Raw genomic sequence first — 20,947 nt, 5'->3', positions numbered from 1 at the left:
ACAACAGTAACTATGAATGAGCGCATTTGTGGCAGAGCCTGGAGAGAGAAACTAAAATTCAGTGGAAATGAATTTGATCAGATGTGACTGATCCAGCACAGTGAATTTGTGTGTGTGTGTGTGTTTCTCTGTGTGTGTGTGTGTGTGTGTGTGTGTGTGTGTGTGTTTGTTTTGCAGAAGGAGAGTTTGCGCAGAGAGAGGCGGCTCGGTTCTCCGGCTGCAGGATCTCCCGTGAGACGACCCGAATCTCCAGCTCAAATCATCCGCCGCTCCGCTTCACCCTCAACACCAAAGTAACCTCCCACATATTCCTACACTACAGCCCAAAGTTACACCTACACTACTGCAGCGTGTGGAGTGTTTTCAACAGTACAAACCAGTTTTACTGCAGATGAATGTTTAGAATGATTCCTGCCGGTGTTGATGTTCATGTCTATAGATAAAAGTCTGCATGTAAACCTTTAGAGACAGTGACTCTGAGATTTACAGCCTCCAGCCTGCATAAATTCACTGATACCCATGTACAACATCCCTGATGCCGAGGTTCAGCCCGATTTTGATATGATTTTGTTGTAGCCGACAAATTTCTCATGTCTGGCCTGAATATAAGCGTTGAAAACAATGAACGAGTCTTGTAGTGAGACATAATCGAAGATCGGCGATATGGCTTCTGGGACGCCCCACGACACGCCCACAAAATGTCCGAATTGTTGTATTTGCCTGCCTAGTTCCTCACATTAAAAACGAAAGCTAGGAAGTAGACCTTAGCCTGCCTCTTACATCCTAACGTCTGTATCTGACCCAAGCTGGCCGGGAGGGGAGCTTTTGTACTACTGTAGAGGAAACGCTGCTGTCGCTTTAACTGACTCGTGTGTTTGTGTAGGTTGACTCCTCGGAGCCGTAATCAATCTCCTGTAACTGTCCGTCAATACCCACCGTCCCCTCTGAGACACAGACCGGCCACGCCCGTCACTGACGGCAACAAGACCACCAACAACACACAAGGCCAAGAGGTCAAAGGTCATGATCATGCAGATAAAAAGCTCCTGAAAGCGGATGAAGCTCCAAAAAAAAGCCCCATCTCTGAGAGCCCAGGCCCCGCGGGGAAAACGGAGAGCCAGGCTAGAGCAGTGTCCGGCTCGTGGACCCCAGAGAAACGAAGCTGTAAACAATCAGAAAACCACAACAGCGCTGTTAAAGCGGGAAACAGCGGACAGAAGAGTCCGGGAGCGGAAAACCATGAAAAGAAAAACATGGGAACGGCGGAGAACCGGAGCCCGAAGAACAGCACTCACGATGTCACTGCGGAGAAGAGCACAGGTCAGTCGATCTGCTCAAATCATCGTGTGTTCATTCAGTATAACGTATTTAAATATTATGATCTAATTCTACTGCTGTGAATATATAACCATATATTATATCTCTGCTGTTGGAACAAAACCTCGAAAATGAGAACTTTACAGGAGAAGGAAAAAACATACTTTAGTGTTAATGTAAGTCAGTGGAACCAGACTTTTATCCAAGTCATTTTGGGCCGTTTCTTTTGGTCCATTCATCATGAAATTTACACACAACGTAAAGAAGAACAGGCATTTTCAAATTACCTCAAAAACTGAAAAACATAGTTTTGCTCTGACAGCAGTGACACATGACCTTATAATTACATATGACCATTTATTATTATATACAACATATAACAATGTGCTATTTTTTAAAATAAAACAAATTTATTTGTTTAAGGTTGAAATCAGATGCAGACACTTTGTTTTCCAACATATTCACCAAGTATAAAATGTACAATGTGTCTGCATGAATTTCAGTTTTAAAACAATTGTGTTCTGACTAATTTGGATATTCGAGAGTAAAACCAGCAACACTTCTCACTGATGAAGGCAGGGTTCCTAATGCATACATTAATCCATAAACATTAAAAATGCATGAATGGTCAGCTCTAATTTTACCATGGTGACAGCCCTGTCTGCTGCTTTATATGGCGGTTACCTTCTGATGAAGGTGAGGAGGTAAAACTTCTTCTTATGAAATCAGAAGACCATGTTTAAAGTGTCACAGCTGAGTCTCGGCTGTTCTGTACAGTCCAGCCTGTTCTATTCCAGCCTTCTCTCCGTTACATCACGTCCATTTTCTCTACCAAACTGGACTTTAATAACACTTTATTACGTCTGCTTTTGCCCGTTTGCCATTTCTCAGATCGTTCACCTTCGGCCCCTACTGGGAAGGCTGTTGCTGGGACGACAGACGCGGAGGAGGCGTCTCGTCTGTTAGCGGAGAGACGGCGTCTGGCTCGAGTCCACAAGGAGCAGGAGGAGCAGGAGAGGTGCGCTTGCGTTTCAGAAAGAAGCTGCGCGACTTCTGTATCACTTAAACACACTCAGGAGCGTAAAAGTAAAAAGAAAATGTTTAAACAAATAAAAGCTTCTTGTCGGGTTGGTGCAGCTCAGCGTTTTACATTTACTCAAGTGTCGATGAAACTGAACACTTGTACGTAACCAAAGGGCAGGAGATTCTTCTTTTTCTTTTTTCTTTGTTTTTCTCTCGCCAATCAGCTCCTGTGCATTTTAATTTACTTTTTTTATCCAGATAAAGAAAGTTAGGGTCAGGGTCAGATAGGGTCACGGTGGCAGTTGGGAGAGCAGAGAATCCCAGGGTCGTCCCAGTAGGCCGTGCCCTTAGATTTGCATACTTAGATGCCGCGTTGTCTGTTCTCTATCTGAGGCGATGCGTCTGCGCGTCCGCCATGTTGGAGAGGTCAAGATCCGCTTGTGAACAGATTCACTTGTACTGAGAGACTGAAGAGTCTCAGGATTAAATCAGCCACAACTTCCTTATTACTCAACCGATTTTCACCAAATCTGTCTAGTTATAATCCTCAGACACAGATTAATCCAGGCTGCTCGGATCTGCTCTCGGTAACTTTTATTACTTTAATAACTGATCGTGATATTTAGCCGTCCAGACCAGCAGGAGAGTATTCAGTCTGGACCTGACATTAAAAACCGAGTTTAGTGTGAGAAACACAATCAGACACATCAGCAAATCCATCAATGAGTGAATCACTTCTAGTCTTTATACACATAAAAATAAAATAAAGCTAATCTATGATGAATATCTACACAGATTAAGGAATGCTGTAATTTACCGCTACAAAGCTTTAACCATCACTGTAAATAAATAACTACTACATAAAGTTAAGATCCTGAATAGACTATTAAATGAAATGAGCTTCAAATAAAACCAGAGGAAAAACAATCACATCAACAGGTTCTCTGTGCCTCATTAACCACACAGACAACACACATCACACAGACATGAGTGTGGATCACTGCGTTCCCTCCGTTATATAATCCTGTCCCTCTTTCTGAGAGTGATATTCCTGAAATAGTGTAATTTTGGACAGTATCTTTATTAAACTGCCGCTCTGTAATGGTACTGAATGCAGTCCAGCAGCGATTTTGACCACCCTAAGATAGTGGCGCCGTTGACATGCCTGTCTGGACCCAACGCAGCATCTAGGTATGTACATCTATGGCCGTGCCTGGTAAACCCCCACCGGGAGGCGTCCAGTGGGTGTCCTGATCAGACGCCTGAACCACCTCAACTGGCTCCTCTCAGTGTGGGGGCTCTACTCTGAGCTCCTCCCAGCTGACTCAGCTCCTCACCAGTCAGTAGAGGGTTCAGTATCACTTAAACACACTCAGGAGTGTAAAAGTAAAAAGAAAATGTTTAAACAAATAAATGAAAAGTTTCTCGTCTGGTTTGTGTGGTTCAGCGTTTTGTTTTACTCAGTTATAAAACTGACTGGATAAAAAAGTAAATTAAAATGCACAGGAACTGATTGACAAGAGAAAACAAAGAAAAGAGGAAAAGAAGAATCTCCTGCCTTTTAGTTAAGCACAAGCGTTCAGTTTCACCGACACGTGAGTAAATGTACGAATCTTCAAGGCAGGTTTATTTATACAGCATCTTTCATTCATTGTGCTCACTTAAGGCTTTAATATCCTCACCAAGAAAAAAGCAATGGAATTTCATATTTTGTATTTTTTATTTGTTTGAGGCAAAAATAAACACTTTTTTTTTTCATTTTTTTGACCCCACAATTTTTAAAATATTCACGTCTACCAAACGGTCAAGATGGCACTTTGTGGCATATATAGTGACTCAAAATGTGCTCTACCAAATGGTCAAGCAGAAGGTTAAAGGGTTCAAGTGTTAGATTAAAAGTGAAAAAGATGTAGGAGAAATTAAAAACATACTAAAACACGATTACAACAAAAATAAGTAAATAATTAGTGATGCACTGAAATAAAAGTTCCTGTAATTGAACAGACGCACCTGGCAGAAAACTGAAAATCATTCTATTATTAATTTTGTAATTTGCTGTTTTATTTATGCTTTTGAAAAAACTGCTACACATAAAACCACATGTTAAAAGAAAAGCACACTTTTATTATTAAAATCTGCTGTCAGTTGAAGTATTAAAATGTTTACATTAAATGCAGAAAGAGCTGGAATCCAGTGATTCTATTGGTCCATTCTCTGTGAAATTGTACACATTGTGAAAAGCAGCTGGTGTTTACAGATCACGTCAAGATCTGAGGTTCCCACCAGTGACGATGCACCTGTACATGTTTGTGTTTGTGTGCAAGGCTGAAAGCAGAGCAGCTGAAGGCTCAGAAGCGAGCGGATGAGCGAGTTCGCGAGGAAGAGGAGGAGCGGCGGAGGGAGGAGGAAGAGAAGGAGGTAGGGGCGCAGATGGAGAGAGAGGTTATAATGCTTTTACAGTAAATCCCCAAAGCCTTTCAGCCTTGTTAGCCTTGTAGCAGGCGGCCACTGATGGAGACACGAGCTCTAAAACAAACCCACTCAGAGTGGATCCTGATAAAGCACTTCATTACAGCCACAGGACCTTCGGCAGGATCTGAGGAACATCGCGATTTTACATCACTACAAGCAAGAAGTGCGAAAGTTTAAAAAATATTTTAGAGTTAAGATAATTTACTGCCCAACACAGAAACAGAATATATATTTTCTGTGTAAAATGCATTCAGATACTTTGGATTTACTTCCACAGTCCATTAAAAATGAAATGAAATATTTTTCAGAACAGACACAAAGAACTATGTGCACAAGCACTGTGGATGTTGAACATTAGCTAATCAAAAGTACCTCTATGTACTAAATATATAAGCAGCTATGCAGATTAATTTCTTCATTTAAAATGCATTTTTTATCAGTACTGTCCTGGCGTTGTAATATACCATAGCATGTAATGTAACATACAACAACAACAACAACATTTATTTTTTATAGCGCTTTTTACAACTAGTGTTGTCTCAAAGCAGCTTTACAGAAAAGCAGTTTAGGAAGGATCAAAAGAATAAAAAAGAAAACAAGAGAAAATAAAAAGTAGTCCATGTATAGACGTAAGGAACTGAATCCAGGTCCAATCTGGGTCCAATCGCATGAGCAAGCCAGAGATGACAGTGGCAAAGAAAAGCTCCCTATGATAAAGAGGAAGAAACCTCAAGATGAACCGAGGCTCAAGGGAGGAACCCATCCTCCTCTGGTCGACCCCGGATGAAGAGAGAATGACAGAGCTAACGAGATTTTATCACAAGAAGCTTAGAGCTTGAAATCTTTCAGAAATATTCTGATTAATCCAGGAGGAAGTAACGTAAAGTTAGAACCCTCTCATAGGTTCTCTGCCAAAGTGAGAGACAGAGTTCATGATCAGTGCCAGACGCTGGTGCCTCCACTGTGGTAATTCTAGTGATGCAGCCAATGTAACATACAGTATGAATACATCATCATCATCTTAACCGCTTAGTCCAGATGGGGTCGCGGTAGCAGGTGGGAGAGCAGAGAATCCCAGACAGCCCTGTCCTCCGCAACTTTCTCCAGCTCATTCTGGGGAGCTGCTCCCAGGCCAACTTGGAGATATAATCCCTCCAGTGGTCCTCGGACGACCTTGGGGTCTCGTCCCAGTAGGCCGTGCGTGGTACACCCCCACTGGGAGGTGTCCAGGGGGCATCTTGATCAGATGCCTGAACCAACCTTAACTGGCTCCTCTCAATGCGGAGGAGTAGTGGCTCTACTCTGAGTCCCTCCCGGATGACCGAGCTCCTCACGCTGTCAGTAGAGTGTAGCCGCCACCCTGTGAAGAGGCTCATTTCTGCCACTTGTATCCTCGATCTCATTCTTTCGGTCATTACCCACAGCTCATGACCACAGGTGAGGGTCGGGATGTAGACTGACCGGTAAACAGAGAGCTTTGCCTTACGGCTCAGCTCCCTCTTCACCACTACAGTCCGGTTCAGTGACCGCATTACTGCTGCCGCCTGTCCCAGCCGACCTCACCATCCCTCTTCCCATCATTTGTCAGCAAGACCTGAGATACTTAAACTCCTCCTCCTGGGGCAGGTCCTCTCCCCTCACCTGGGGTGGGCATGCCGTCCTTTTCCAGGCAGTATAAATACATTAACAATAAACAGTTTGGTGATTTTCATACATTGCAAAAATATATTTGATAATTATACTTTTTTTTTTCTTTTTTATACTAGACAATCCAACACAACGTTTAACACGTTTATCACCACTAGTTCCTGAACGCGTGTGCGTGTGTGTGTGTGTGTGTGTGTAACAGAGAGATGCCAAGCGTCAGCGGATGGAGAGAGAACAGATGAAGCAGCAGGAAGAACAGGAGAGACAGCAGAGGAAAAAGGTTTTACAAACTTTACAGTATATACAAAAATAGCCGTGCACAAAACTTTACACTTAGCACTAGAACAGCTGTTAACTTTACACTAAGCACTATACCTGCTGTGAACTTTACACCACACAACACACCAGCTGTAAAGTTTATACCACACAACACACAAGCTGTAAACTTTACACTGGGCACTACATCCGCTCTAAACTTTACACAAGACACTACACCAGCTGTAAACTTTACATTAAACACTACACCAGTTGTAAACTTTTCACCACAGAATACACCAGCTGTAAACTTTACACTAAATGCTACACCAGCTGTAGACTTTACACCAGTGATACGCCAGCTATAAATGTTACACCATGCAATGCACCAGATGTAAACTTTACGATAAGTACTACACAAGCCGTAAACTTTACACTAATCACTAGATCTGCTGTAAATTCTACAGTGCTATGATCAGTGTCTCTGCTCTATGAAGGCTTTTTGTTAAAGTTTTTGGAAACGTAAACAGACTTAAGTAGTGTGTGAATATCTCTGTTTCCAGAGAATTGAAGAGATCATGAAGAGGACGAGGAAGAGCGATGGGGAGATGAAGGTGACGTTTAACATGAAAATAATACGACCAGAATATAAAAACATTTTTTTCTGTTTTTATTTTTCATTTTTCATCTATCAGTCAGCCTTTCTGGCTACCCAATGAGCACTTTTCAGCTTATACAATAAACATATCGCCTTGTTCAGAATGACTGAGATGCTAAAAACCTGTTGGATGTTTGTACAACCAAAACCCCTCCCAGTACAACAGAAACTCCTCCTAGTACAACCAAAACCCCTCCCAGTACAACCAAAACTCCTCCTAGTAAAACCGATACTCCTCCCAGTACAAACAAAACTCATCCCAGTACAACTGAAACTCCTTCCCATGCAGTATGTCAATATGACACACTGCTAACCATAAACTTGGACTAAAGACATTAGCATATGTAAATCCGTATCATCTGTTCGGCCATACTTTTATAGATTTATAGAACTGTTATGTATCTTTTCTTCCAGTCATTTAGCAGTTAAAGCTCTCAGCTCTCCGCAGGTTTCAGTGGAGTTTTAGTGGTACCTGTGCTGCGGCCCTGGAGAGAGACGACTTTAATAGGCCTGATTTGTGTCAGAGAGGGAAACTGGAGCGGAAGTGAGTGAGGAGAGCTGGAGTGGCTTTAATGATGTGTGTGTATTTCCACAGAGAGAGGACAGCCTGGAGCTCCAGTCGCCCCCGTCCCACCAACTCTCCCCACCAGGTCAGTCTGCCGTTAATGCAGTGCTCTACTCTCTCAGCCTCTTTCATTCTCTCTCTGTCCAACCCAGTCTCTCTCTCAGTCTCTCTCTCAGTCTCTCTCTCAGTCTCTCTCTCAGTCTCTCTCCCACATGAACTGCCTCAGCAGCTAACTCTAATATCAGCTGTGTGTGAGTCAGTGAGTCACTCTTTCCCTTTATTCCAGCTTCCATTCTCTTCAGGAGACTCACTTTCAGTTCCTCAAAGAATCTGCAGACACACCTCCAAAGTTCAGTCTCAGAAGCTGGTTGATTTTTTTCTGAAGTAGTCAAACACATTCAGTGGTGTTGAGGTCTGGACTCTGGGGTGGTCAGTCCATTGTTCAGCTTCTTTGTTTGATGTGTCCGTCTCCTTTTCTCAGTGAGGTTCTTCTTGATCAGCTACACCTCCTTTCAGACCCACAGCGCTGAGTCGTCTTCTCACAGTGGAAGGATGGACAGAAACACCTGTGGATGTTTTCAGATCTGAAGCAGCTTGATTTTCTCCTCTCTCTCAGAGATGAAAGCTTTAAGTGCTGTTTATCTGATGGGGGCAGTTTTGGGGTCGACCAGCTCTTCCAGGTGGTTGTTAGGAGACACATTTTCTCAGGAGCTTTGAATCAGTTTTTGAACAGTTTTGGAAAGTTCTGTTTTTCACCCCACACCCCTACCGTTTTGCACGTTCACATCTAGGGGTAGGGTTTCATGATTGTTGTTGAGATAGAGGGAAAAGGCGAGGCGTTAGGGCTACATGACCCTCCCAACAGAGTGTTATGAGAAAAAGAAAATCAGGCAAGATGGAGCACAAGAGACCAAAGAATCTTCTCCGTTAAAAATGACAATAATAAGTGTATCATCTTAGTTCAATGTTGTTTCAATGTATTATGGTCCTTTTCAAGCTAAGTAAATTTCCCGTTCCACCTTAAATAGTCCAGCAGTTCTGACACCTGAAGCGCCAGAATGTAACTGCTGCTCCATTTAAGGTGGAACAGGAAAATTCAAAGACAAAGCTGGTGAATATCTGACTTCAGCTTCATATCACTGAAGAATTAGGGGTGGGTGATAATAAATAATTCTCCTATAACTCGAGTTTAAAAGCTCTTAATAATATAACAGTGGTGTTAAAATGTTTTATGCTGCTCTGTGTTCAGAATATTAATGTGTTCTTTTACATTTAAAAGGTTTCAGCATTTATATACTATGATTTTGCTGAAATGCTCCATCTTAACCCATTCATTTTGGACTCTCTTGGGAGCGCCCTCTAGTGTTTGAGAAACCCGGAAGACATTACAGAGTGGAAATTCTCCTCACTACAAGTTCTCTGGTTCTAGCTGCAGAGCCACACTGTCAACCCCGCACTCTCAGCTCCGGATATGATGTCGTGTAAAGGTCAAGAGGCTAGCCATTCGTCACATGGAGTACGTACAGATGCCTATTACCAGAGAACCGGCTCTGCTATTACTGCATAATGTTTAAGAAACCCTCAGATATCTGAAGAACCGTTTCACCAAGAACTATTTAAGCATGAAATGGTTCTATGTAGAACTCATAGTTCTAAATAGACCAATTTCCTTTACTAAAGAACCCTCAAAGAACCTTCATCCATTCTTTTTAAGAGCGTATGGGTTCAAAACACCAGTAAACAAGGCCAAAACTGATATATAAATCAGCGAGCTAATAAACACCCATTTCACAACCTCAGTATCTCTTCATCTGTCACAAAAAAACACTTGGACGCGCACGATAGGCTAACAAGTTCCTCCTCGTACAAAACTACTGCCTCACTTGCACTTAAAAGCAGCATTACTATGTACTGTAGACACTTTGGTGCTAAAAAAACAAAAAACGTCACTGTCAAATTCTCTCGTAAGGGCTGGAAAGTATGACTGCAATTCTGAAATGAACCACAGGAGGCGCACTGGTAAGGAGCTGATAGTGCGGGTCTGAAAGTGCAGCACTGCGGGTCTGCAGTTGGATACTACTTGAGAATCTTCCCTGATTTTGCTCTGATATTCTGGTAGTGAGGTTGATCCACCTAGCCAGCTCAGAGTCCAGAGTCCAGGAGCAGAGCGCTCATCTGACAGCATAGTCTCAAGGCCTGTACGGCTCCTCTGGCTACTGGACACAGAGAACTGGTGTCAGAGTGAGAGATGGCGCCCCCTGCTGGCTGCAGTCTGAGTGTGCGGTGTGTGAGCCGTGGTAGCAGTGGTGGTTTTTGCGCAGTGCTGATTGGCTGCGGCGCTCTGATAGCCGGCCGGATCGGATTCCCCGAGTTCAGCAGTGTGAGCTGAAGGCCGTCTGGTCAAGGACATTTAGGGCTATATTTAAACTGCCATACAGCACTTTCAGTTCAGTTACTCCCCTCTGACTGAGAGAGAGAGGGAGGAAGAGAGGGGGGGGGCGCAGGGAAGGGTAAGAGGTGGAAAAAGAGAGACAGAGAAGGAGAGGGGGGAGAGACAGAGAGAGAGAGAGAGAGAGAGAGAGAGAATAAGGGTGAGGGGGGAGAGAGAGAGGGGGAAGAGGGGGAGAGAGAGAGGCTGGGGAGGGAAGGAGGGGGTGGAGAGAGAAAGACAGGGAGAGAGATAGAGGAGGGGGCAGAGATAGGGAGAGAGGGGGACAGACAAAGAGAGAAAGACAGGAAGAGAAAGAGAGAGAGAGAGATAGAGCAGGGGGAAGAGGGGGAGAGAGATAAAGAGGGAGAGAGAAAAAGACAGAAAGAGAGAGAGAGAAAATGGAGAGAGAGATAGAGCAGGGGAAGAAGAGAGAGAGAGAAAGAGGGAGAGAGAAAAAGACAGGAAGAGAAAGAGAGAGAAAGGGGGAGAGAGATAGGGGGGGGAGAGATAAAGAGGGAGAGAGAAAGAGTGGGAGAGAGATGGAAAGAGGGGGAGAGTAAGAGAGGGAGAGAGAAAAAGAGAAAGGGGAAGAGAGAGAAACAGGAAGGAAAAAAAGAAAGAGAGAGGGGAAGAAAGAGAGGGAGGAGGAAGAGAGAGGAGAGAGAAACAGAAAGAGAAAAAGAGAGAAAGACGGAGAGAAACAGAGAGGGGAAAGAGAAAGTGAGGGAGATAGAGAGAGAAAGGGGGAGAGAGAAAGAGAGAGGGGATGAAAGAGACGGAGGGGAGAAAAACAGTGGCCAATCAGAGGCCCCGAATCACTGGAGGCGAAGTGGAAAATTGTGTAAATTTGAATATTTTCACCCTGTCATCCTCTAAACAAAGTGCAGATGTTGAAATAGAATGAAATAATATGATGAGTAAACAGATAGTATGTTTATCACTGTTGGCGTATAAGTGAGGCATCTCACTGGACAAACGAGGCCGTCGTGGTCACAAACAACAGAAGAGACCTTGGAGGGGCAGGTAGTCAGCAGTATTGATCGGTCAGTTATTTTGAACCTCCTGTGGGAACAATACCACTACTGCTGAATCCCAGAGGAGGACGGGCTCTCCTTTTGAGTTTGTTCATATGATCCACACAGTCACTCTGACAGACTGTAATACACTACAGGAAGTGTAGGGGGCGATATGGCTTCTACTGTTTCATTTAAAAGCCTCTATAATGTTCATATGATCCACACATTCAGTCTGACAGACTGTAATACACTACAGGAAGTGTAGGGGGCGATATGGCTTCTACTGTTTCATTTAAAAGCCTCTATAATGTTCATATGATCCACACATTCAGTCTGACAGACTGTAATACACTACAGGAACTGTAGGGGGCGATATGGCTTCTACTGTTTCATTTAAAAGCCTCTATAATGTTCATATGATCCACACATTCAGTCTGACAGACTGTAATACACTACAGGAAGTGTAGGGGGCGATATGGCTTCTACTGTTTCATTTAAAAGCCTCTATAATGTTCATATGATCCACACAGTCACTCTGACAGACTGTAATACACTACAGCAAGTGTAGGGGGCGATACGGCTTCTACTGTTTCATTTAAAAAGCTCTGTAATGTTCATATGATCCACACAGTCACTCTGACAGACTGTAATACACTACAGGAAGTGTAGGGGGCGATATGGCTTCTAGTATTTCATTTAAAAAGCCTCTATAATGTTCATATGATCCACACAGTCACTCTGACAGACTGTAATACACTACAGGAAGTGTAGGGGGCGATATGGCTTCTACTGTTTCATTTAAAAAGCCTCTATAATGTTCATATGATCCACACAGTCACTCTGACAGACTGTAATGTGCTACTCTCACTGCCAGCTGCACGAATGTGATGCAGTCATTCTTTAATCTTGCAGGTGAAATCCAGGTGAACTCAAAGGTGAACGGTGAGGTAAAGACTCCACCTAGCAGCACTCAGGTGAACCCTCCAGCTCCTGTGCCAGTCCGCAGGCAGGAGAGTGCAGAGAAGAGAGTGGAGAGTTCCAGAGAGGGAGCAAACACACCTGCACAGGTGCAACTGAAGAGTCCCTCATTAAACGGGCAGACACACAGTGAAAAACATACAGAGCAGAAGGGTGAGAGAGGTCAGGTGAAGGAGGGCAGTGCCCAGGTGAGAAAAAACGAGTGTCCCACAGTGCAGGTGCAGGGAACCCAGCTGAAGGTGACAGGTGAAAACCAAAGTGTGCAAAAACAAGAAAACAGCCAGCTTCTGGTACAGGACAGAGAGAGAGGAGCTGCCAAGGTAGAAGCACCTGCCCAGGTAAAAACATTTGTCCAGATAAAAGCACCTGCCCAGGTAGAAGCACCTGCCCAGGTAAAAACATTTGTCCAGATAAAAGCACCTGCCCAGGTAGAATCACCGGTTCTGGTGAAGACATTTGTCCAGGTAAAAGCACCTGTCCAGGGAGAAGCACCGGTTCAGGTGAAAGCACCTGTCCATGTAAAAGCACCTGACCAGGCAGAATCACCTGCCCAGGTAAAAGCACCTGCTCAGGTAGAAGCACCTGCGCTGGTAAAAGCACCTGTCCAGGTAGAATCACCTGCCCAGGTAAAAGCACCTGTCCGTGTAGAATCACCTGCCCGGGCAGAAGCACCTGCCCAAGTAAAGAAACCTGCCCAGGCAGAATCACCTGTTCAGGTAAAGGCACCTGCTCAGGTATCATCTCCCAACCCAGTAACCCAGGTGGTAAAACAGGAGCCCAGCAGCCAGGTGAAAAGCCCAGTGTCTGAGCAAGTGAAGGTCCAGTCTCCAGCTCAGGATCGCACTGTGAAGACTCCAGACGGCCCCCTGGTGAACGGCCGGGGAAACAAGGTGAGCACACAGGTGTCCACCGTCCAGGTGAGGACTCCTCCTGTTGTACTAAAACTTATATTTAATTTTTTTCCAAATGCCTATTTTTAAGATCACTAATATTTGCATATCCCAACAAACATTTGATGTTTTGAAATACAAGAACTTGGATATAATTTTTATCAAAACTTTGTTCTCAGTATTAATTTTAGTATCATTTTAATTATAAATTCTACTTAAGTTGTTATTATTATTATTATTACTATTATTATACAGACACCATCACAAGTGACATCAAAGCCGGGATTGAAAGACAGCAGCCCCGCCTCCCTCCCCCCTTTACCAGTTTCCCGGGCTCCGCCTCCTCTCATTAACCTGGAGCCTATAGAGAAAAGGGGCGGAGCAAATGAAGAGGAAGTTCAGTCGATGGAGGTCAGGTGAGGCCACTAGTGGACGTGTTCCAAACCCATCACGGTTTCCCACGGTTTCATCTCACACATGCCTATATCCCATCTAGAAAAATGGGATATAGGCATGTGTGAGATGATTTAGGCATGAAGTTAGCATCATGCTAATTGGTGCCCCTGCCAGAAAAAACAGCACAGACTAACATAAACATGTGTTTTGGGTGCTGGTACGCTAGTCCGCCATCATGACTTTGCTGGGTGACCACCTAAAAAGCATAGATCAGCTTGTTTTTTCAGCAGAGGTGATATCATTTCCATTACTTTCTAGCTATGTTAGCCTCGTAGCTCCAGTGCGAACCCAGATAGCAGACTTATACAGGGAGATTCACTTGAAAGAGGCCCCGAATATTCTGCTGTAACTCCCATTAGGATGAAGCAATCTGAACCAAAAAAATACGCTACATATCTTGACGTATGTATAATTGATTGCATTACATTACGCATTTTCTGCCAGACACATTTCGGCGTGGCGCTCCATGTTCCTGAACGTATCGGCAAGCATATCGGTTGAACAGCAGCAATTTCACGTTGGATGTTTTCCTTCAAACCTTCCACAGTGTGAGGCTTGTTCCCATAGGCTTTTCCTTTGAGCATAACCCAAAGGAAGAAGTCTGGTGGTGTCAGATCCGGCGACCGTGGTGGCCAAAGCCCCTTTCAAATGACCCTGTTGCCGAAGAAGGACTCAAATTCTGCCATGCTCCTTACTTTATACTGTATACCACCATCCTGATGAGAAGTCGAGTGACTGAGTGAAGGGGTACGGGGGTATGCACCTGGAAGTTGCAAAAGGAGGTTAAACGTCGCGGCGGCTGTCCGGCGCCTCCCTCATCGCTCCGACACAGGGGCATCCTGGCTTGTTCGAAGCTCCATATGCTGAGGAGCTCATTGCATGTTGTTTCGTTCAGATTGCTTCGTCCTAGAGAGAGTTATTACAGAATATTCGGGGCCTCTTTCGAGTGAATCTCCCTGTATAAGTCCGCTGGCTTAATAAGGTTGGTACCCCGCTGACTGTATGCCACCCGGATTGTCCTGCATGCAAGACAACTAGTTTTTAAACTCAACAGATTTTGAGATTTCTCAATGTTTTTTGGGAAAATAAACTAAGACTAACATCACAAATGACTGAATAAAAAAAAAAAATTTAATGACTAGGTCTGATATAAAATGATTTAGTTTTAGAAACGTTGAGTCTGAGGCTGTGCTAAATTAAAATTATTTACTAAACTAATTTACAAAGGATAACGAAAGAAAGAAATGAAGGAAAAATCAGTAAATTGGACTGGGAGTGGAAAATGACAATGACAGTTTAAAAAATCATATAATAGGCTACAACAGTTTCAACATGAGAAATATTAGACATATCGACCAGATTAGACTGTCTAAGATACTATTTTTTGCAGTGTAATAAAACATGCATGTTGTGTATCTTTGTACAGCACCAGTGTCTTCACCTAAAAAGCCCTGTCGTCACCTAAAAAGCTACTTTTTTGCTGTGGTTTTCCTTCCCGGATGAACTCAGGATACTCAGATATTAAAATAAGTTAAAATGCACATCTCTACACCAAACGTGTCCTGGCTGATTGGGTTGGGGGGAGTTGATTGTGTAAATTAGATATTTTGCCATCACTTCAACACTGAGACTCTCCTTCCTATCCCATCAGCCCCGTGTCGAAAGAGGAGCTGATCTCCATCCCGGAGTTTTCTCCGGTGGCGGACGTGCAGCAGAACGGAGTGAGTAACACGCGGGCGCTGGAGGACCTGCTGGACCTGACGGGTCACGTGGCGTATCCCAGAATTCCACAGGGCGCCACGCTGGGAGACTGCAACAAAAACCTGATCGAGGGGGTCTGCAGCCCGAGCGGCGACAACAAAATCATCTCCACCAGCCCCGCCTCCAAACTCAACATTCAGTAAGGAGGAGGGGGCGGAGCTTAGAGAGGTGAGTCTGTAAAGAACGATGATATCAGAACCGTATCGGTAAATAACTGCTTGAAAATAATATTGCGATATTATATGATATCCATCGTACACACACGTGGCCCACAATTCTGCACGTATTGGCCCACAATTGCCAATAAGTTAACATTTATAAAATGTAGAAATCATCATCCAGATCTGAACACCTGTCTGATGATATATATTCTGCCTATATTGTCCCAAAATTCCAAACATATTCTGCATATATTGGGCCACAATCCCAAATATGTTCTACATATATTTGCCCATATATAAAAGTTGGTTCAAGGGTTGTTTAGTAAAGACAGTGGTTCTATATAGAACCACGAACACAAAGGTTTCTTTGCATGGCGAAACGGTTCTTCAGTCTGGAGAATGTGTTGTAAATGGTTCTATATAGCACCAAAAAGTGTTCTTGTATTCTTACAAGCTTGACATCATAACATTAGCAGAATCATTTTTGGTGCTAGATAGAACCATTTCCAAAATGGTTCTATATAGAACCATATTCAACACATTCTTCATCAATCTGAAAAATTATTTCACCATGTAAAGAACCTTTAAGCATGCAAATGGTTCTTTGAGTGTTCATAGTTCTATATAGAACCACTGTCTTTACTAAAGAAGCCTTGAAGAGCCATGTTTTTTAAGAGTGTAAATGGCTGGAGAGTAGAGCTTTGGGGAAAACATCTAATTGCAATTTTTCTGACCAATACTGTGATTAAAAGTTATGACAACACTGAACAATATGAGATATCATTTAAATTGTAGCCCTTGTGATTTGTGCACTTTTTCAAATTGTGATCTTGCAATTTCCCTTCGGGATCAATAAAGTTCTATCTGTCTATCGATATGAAAATGATGAATCATTCAACCCCAGCTGCAGCCCTGTCACATATTTATTATTTATTCAAGCAAAATTATTTCTGCCAAAAATCTAATTTATGCTGTTGTCCCCCTTCCTATAATTGAGGTCTGACAGCCAAGACGTCTATAATCACATCTATATCAGAACTGTTAAATTATTAAATTCATCACAGTTAAATTCATTTTATGTAGTTAATCATGATTAATCATAATTGTAAACTTAGCTGATCCACATTTGGGGTAAGGAGGCAGGGAAAGTGGGGGAATTCGATCTTCCAGCAAGCTATTGCTTTGAAGGCGATTTCCACCAAAATTCCCCCATAACTCAGTGTGTGAGATGGAAACAGTGATTCAGAGTGGTTTGGTGTGAAATGGTTCAGATGTCTTTACAGTGGTGCTGATAGGAACCAGGGGTCGCCATGACTACAACACAGATATAGACATTTTATTTACTATCCAGAACCACCAGTGAACCTACACGAGTCTTCTGAGCTTATATGAAATGTTGATGATGGAAAATAGTGGAAAATCTGAAATAATAAGCTTTCTTTGGGGACTATTTTGCCTCACAGTGCCCTGCATATTATGTATCCCTCCACCATGAATGGAGTTTAAGACCAAAATCTTCTCAAAACTATCATAAAACAGTGTGTCAGTCATCAGGCAGGGAATTTATAACCATTTCATGTAATAACCTTCTGTGAGCTTTTAGAGGTGGACGTCTGGTTCCTATCACCACCATTGTGAACAGTTCTGACTCAGTAAGTTTATCTAGAACGGAGCGTTTCACACCAAACCACTCTGAGCGGCTCTGTTTACATGTTAAACGTTTAATAATGTGATAGTAATGATCTTCCTCTGTCACTTGGGCAGGTGGAGTGAGTGACGGACTGTCGAGTGTGGATGAAGCAAGCGGAGTGGAAGAGAAACAGAAGAGGAGGTTCTGGAAACTGACTGATACTGAATGTACTTTCAATGCGTGAACATCTTCAGCGAACACATTTACCCATCAGCCTCGCGCTCCTCATACTACCACGTGCACAGCCGCAGCCGCAGTCTTACTAGACCGAAGTACAGTGATGATGATGATGCTGATGATGATGATGATGATGATGAATGTGCTATTTCTTTACCGCTAACAGAGAGCAGTATTAGTGTGAGCTAACTGTTAGCTTTGGGTAAGTATGTATGCGTGTTGTATGTGCGTACATGCAGTATTTATTTATGTTTGTACCGGTATGACTGGCTAAAGTGCTCACAAGGGACGTGAAAAAAGACTTTCTGTGGAGCAATACCTTCTTAAACCACGTTTTACTCTTTCCTAAGTTAGCCTGGATAGAATTAGCCGACTACAGTTCACCTTTAAATGAGAAAAAACTCCAGCCTAAAGAGGTGTACGTCATCCACCCCCACTAGCGTTAGAGACCATCCATATTGTAGTAGATTTTAACCCTTAACAGTGTAAGAAAACTGTTCTAACTCTAATTATAGGGTAGCTAGGCCATATTTCATGCTAATAGGCTATGGAAAAAGGTTCCCTGCATCGCATTGCATTGTAGCCCCTCAAGTTTGCTATGAACTGCTTGTTTTCCTGGACAGGACTGTTTAGCGCTGTATTGTATGTAGCCAGTGATTTGGGTGAAAGGAATAGTTACGTCAAAAAATGATAGCTAATTGTTGCTAACAGTAGTTAAATGTGAATAGCCAGCAGTTAGCATTAGCATTAGGCAAATGGGGTCTTACTAACCTTCCATTTGTGCCCTGTTGGCATGTTTTGATGGGCTATTCCTTTCACTGGGACTGCAACAAGTAGGTCTGCTGTGTATTATGACACTGAACGCTAGTCAATCGCGAACGGCTGAAGGCCTCCAGGTCACTGTTAGTGTTTATTCTGAGTGAGTTTTCCTCCAGGGTGTGAGTAAAAAGTGCTTTAAAGTGTTCCACAACCTGCACATCCACAATCCTTCTGTATAAACAGACAGTGGAGCCTTTCAGATGCTTATTTCTTCTCTAAACTTGGTATTAAGGAAGGACAGCGGTCTTCAATTATCCTTTTGTAGTTTCTGTTGTGAGGTCGGACGAGCTTTGCGGAGCGTTGGTGAAAATCCCATTAAACCTAATGAGAAACTGTAGAACAGACTCAGTTTATATCACAATACCTACATTTAGAGTCAGTTATTCATTCAACCTAATGAGAAACTGTAGAACAGACTCAGTTTATATCACAATACCTACATTTAGAGTCAGTTATTCATTCAGTCTAATGAGAAACTGTAGAACAGACTCAGTTTATATCATAATACCTACATTTAGAGTCAGTTATTCATTCAGCCTAATGAGAGACTGTAGAACAGACTTAGTTTATATCACAATGCCTACATTTAGAGTCAGTTATTGATTCAAATTAATGAGAAACTGTAGAGCAGACTGAGTTTATATCACAATACCTACATTTAGAGTCAGTTATTCATTCAGCCTAATGAGAAACCGTAGAACAGACTCAGTTTATATCACAATACCTACATTTAGAGTCGGTTATTCATTCAGCCTAATGAGAAACTGTAGAACAGACTCAGTTTATATCACAATACCTACATTTAGAGTCGGTTATTCATTCAGCCTAATGAGAAACTGTAGAGCAGACTCAGTTTATATCACAATACCTACATTTAGAGTCAGTTATTCATTCAAATTAATGAGAAACTGTAGAACAGGGCTCAGTTTCATTTTTGTGGGTGGAGCATGGATGAATCTGTTCATTTTATGGCTTTGAATGAGGCTCAGCCAATCAAATTTTACTACTGGACCTATATCTGTTTTGTAATACGTGGTAATAATGATAAAATGTGATGTAGCCTCTAATTAAATTTTAAAAAATAAATGCTATACACCTGAACTGTGTTGTTAAATATAGTGTAATAGACAGAACACTGACCAGAAACATAACAGAACAATTTGTTAGCTCCCTCTTTTTCCTGCTGTAGGTGGTGCAGCGTGTGAGTAACTGACTCTAAATGTAGGTATTGTGATATACACTGAGTCTGTTCTACAGTTTCTCATTAGGTTGAATGAATAACTGGCTCTAAATGTAGGTATTGTGATATAAACTGAGTCTGTTCTGCAGTTTCTCATTAGGCTGAATGAATGACTCTAAATGTAGGTATTGTGATATAAACTGAGTCTGTTCTACAGTTTCTCATTAGGTTAAATGAATAACTGACTCTAAATGTAGGTATTGTGATATAAACCGAGTCTGTTCTACAGTTTCTAATTAGGCTGATTGAATAATTGACTCTAAATGTAGGTATTGTGATATAAACTGAGTCTGTTCTACAGTTTCTAATTAGGCTGATTGAATAATTGACTCTAAATGTAGGTATTGTGATATAAACTGAGTCTGTTCTACAGTTTCTCATTAGGTTTAGTGGGATTTTCACCTGCGTTCTGTAAAGCTTGTCCAGCCTCACAGCAGTAGCTATGAAAGAAGGTGGATAAGGTGATTCCTTACAGCTGCTTTACGTTGTTCTTGGACAGAATCAGTTGTATATTATCTCTGCTGTAGTGCTGCTGGTGGAGTGACTGTTGTGGGTTGAGTGAAACCGTTTCCTGTTCTGATTGTATGTGGGAGTCGGGGGATACACCAAAAAAAGTGTTTACTTGAAACGTCATGGACAACCAGGGATCTTCCACATCAGGTCAGAAGAGAGGGTGAAACCTAGTGTCTTATCCTTTTTCTCCTTTAGAGCAGAGTGTTGCAGTGACTGTGAGATGTCATTTGTGTAGACGATGTGCATGGGTCCTCATTGGCATGACCGCCGTGCTATGGTTATAATAATAAAACAGATAAACCCTCCTCACTGTGCTCTTTCATTGTGTTTTCTCTGGATAGATAAGCTTTATACTGAGGCTTAAACCATAAACACATAAACTCTGAACTCTGACATTGGCTTTGCTGCTTTTCTTGGCAAGATTATTCACTCATTTCACAAGATCAGAGCCAAATGTTCAGGCTAATTTTAATTTTTTGTCAAGAATTAATACTATTTTGTCATTTTGTTCATTTAAATGTGGCTATAACAACAATGTCCACATCAGTAAGCATACACACTGAAAAAGATGGCTCTTTAAGGGTTCTTCAGTGAAGGCAATGGCTCTATTTAGAACCATTTGCATGCTTAAATGGTTCTGTGCATGGTGAAACAGTTCTTCATATTGATGGAGAATGTGTTGTATATGGTTCTGTATCAGTGGTGGACGAAGTACACAAATCATGTACCTGAGTTAAAGTAGAGACACCCAAGGTAAAATATTACTCCAGTAAAAGTAGAAGTTCCTCCCTTTAGACCTCCACTTGAGTAAAAGTACTAAAGTATTTGCCTTCAAATGTACTTAAGTATCGAAAGTAAAAGTACTAAAAGATTAATTA

At 42.4% G+C, this 20,947-nt stretch overlaps 1 protein-coding gene across 1 annotated transcript in view; it reads left to right on the top strand.

The window, feature by feature from the left end:
* The window catches only part of map7d2a (MAP7 domain containing 2a), a 45,929-nt gene extending 27,319 nt beyond the window's left edge, over positions 1-18,610 (top strand). Inside the window, exons 9-19 of the mRNA XM_036580779.1 lie at positions 178-293; positions 884-1,320; positions 2,209-2,335; positions 4,665-4,758; positions 6,662-6,739; positions 7,278-7,328; positions 7,968-8,022; positions 12,297-13,252; positions 13,508-13,668; positions 15,360-15,637; positions 17,395-18,610. Of these exons, the coding sequence (XP_036436672.1) occupies positions 178-293; positions 884-1,320; positions 2,209-2,335; positions 4,665-4,758; positions 6,662-6,739; positions 7,278-7,328; positions 7,968-8,022; positions 12,297-13,252; positions 13,508-13,668; positions 15,360-15,612 (2,328 nt within the window). The 3' untranslated portion in view covers positions 15,613-15,637; positions 17,395-18,610. The remainder of the gene's footprint in view (positions 1-177; positions 294-883; positions 1,321-2,208; positions 2,336-4,664; positions 4,759-6,661; positions 6,740-7,277; positions 7,329-7,967; positions 8,023-12,296; positions 13,253-13,507; positions 13,669-15,359; positions 15,638-17,394) is intronic.
* The last annotated feature ends 2,337 nt before the right edge of the window (positions 18,611-20,947 follow it).

Source organism: Colossoma macropomum, unplaced genomic scaffold (assembly GCF_904425465.1).
Source record: "Colossoma macropomum unplaced genomic scaffold, Colossoma_macropomum, whole genome shotgun sequence".
Lineage (NCBI taxonomy): Eukaryota > Metazoa > Chordata > Actinopteri > Characiformes > Serrasalmidae > Colossoma > Colossoma macropomum.
This window is presented reverse-complemented; position numbering and strand designations above follow the sequence as displayed.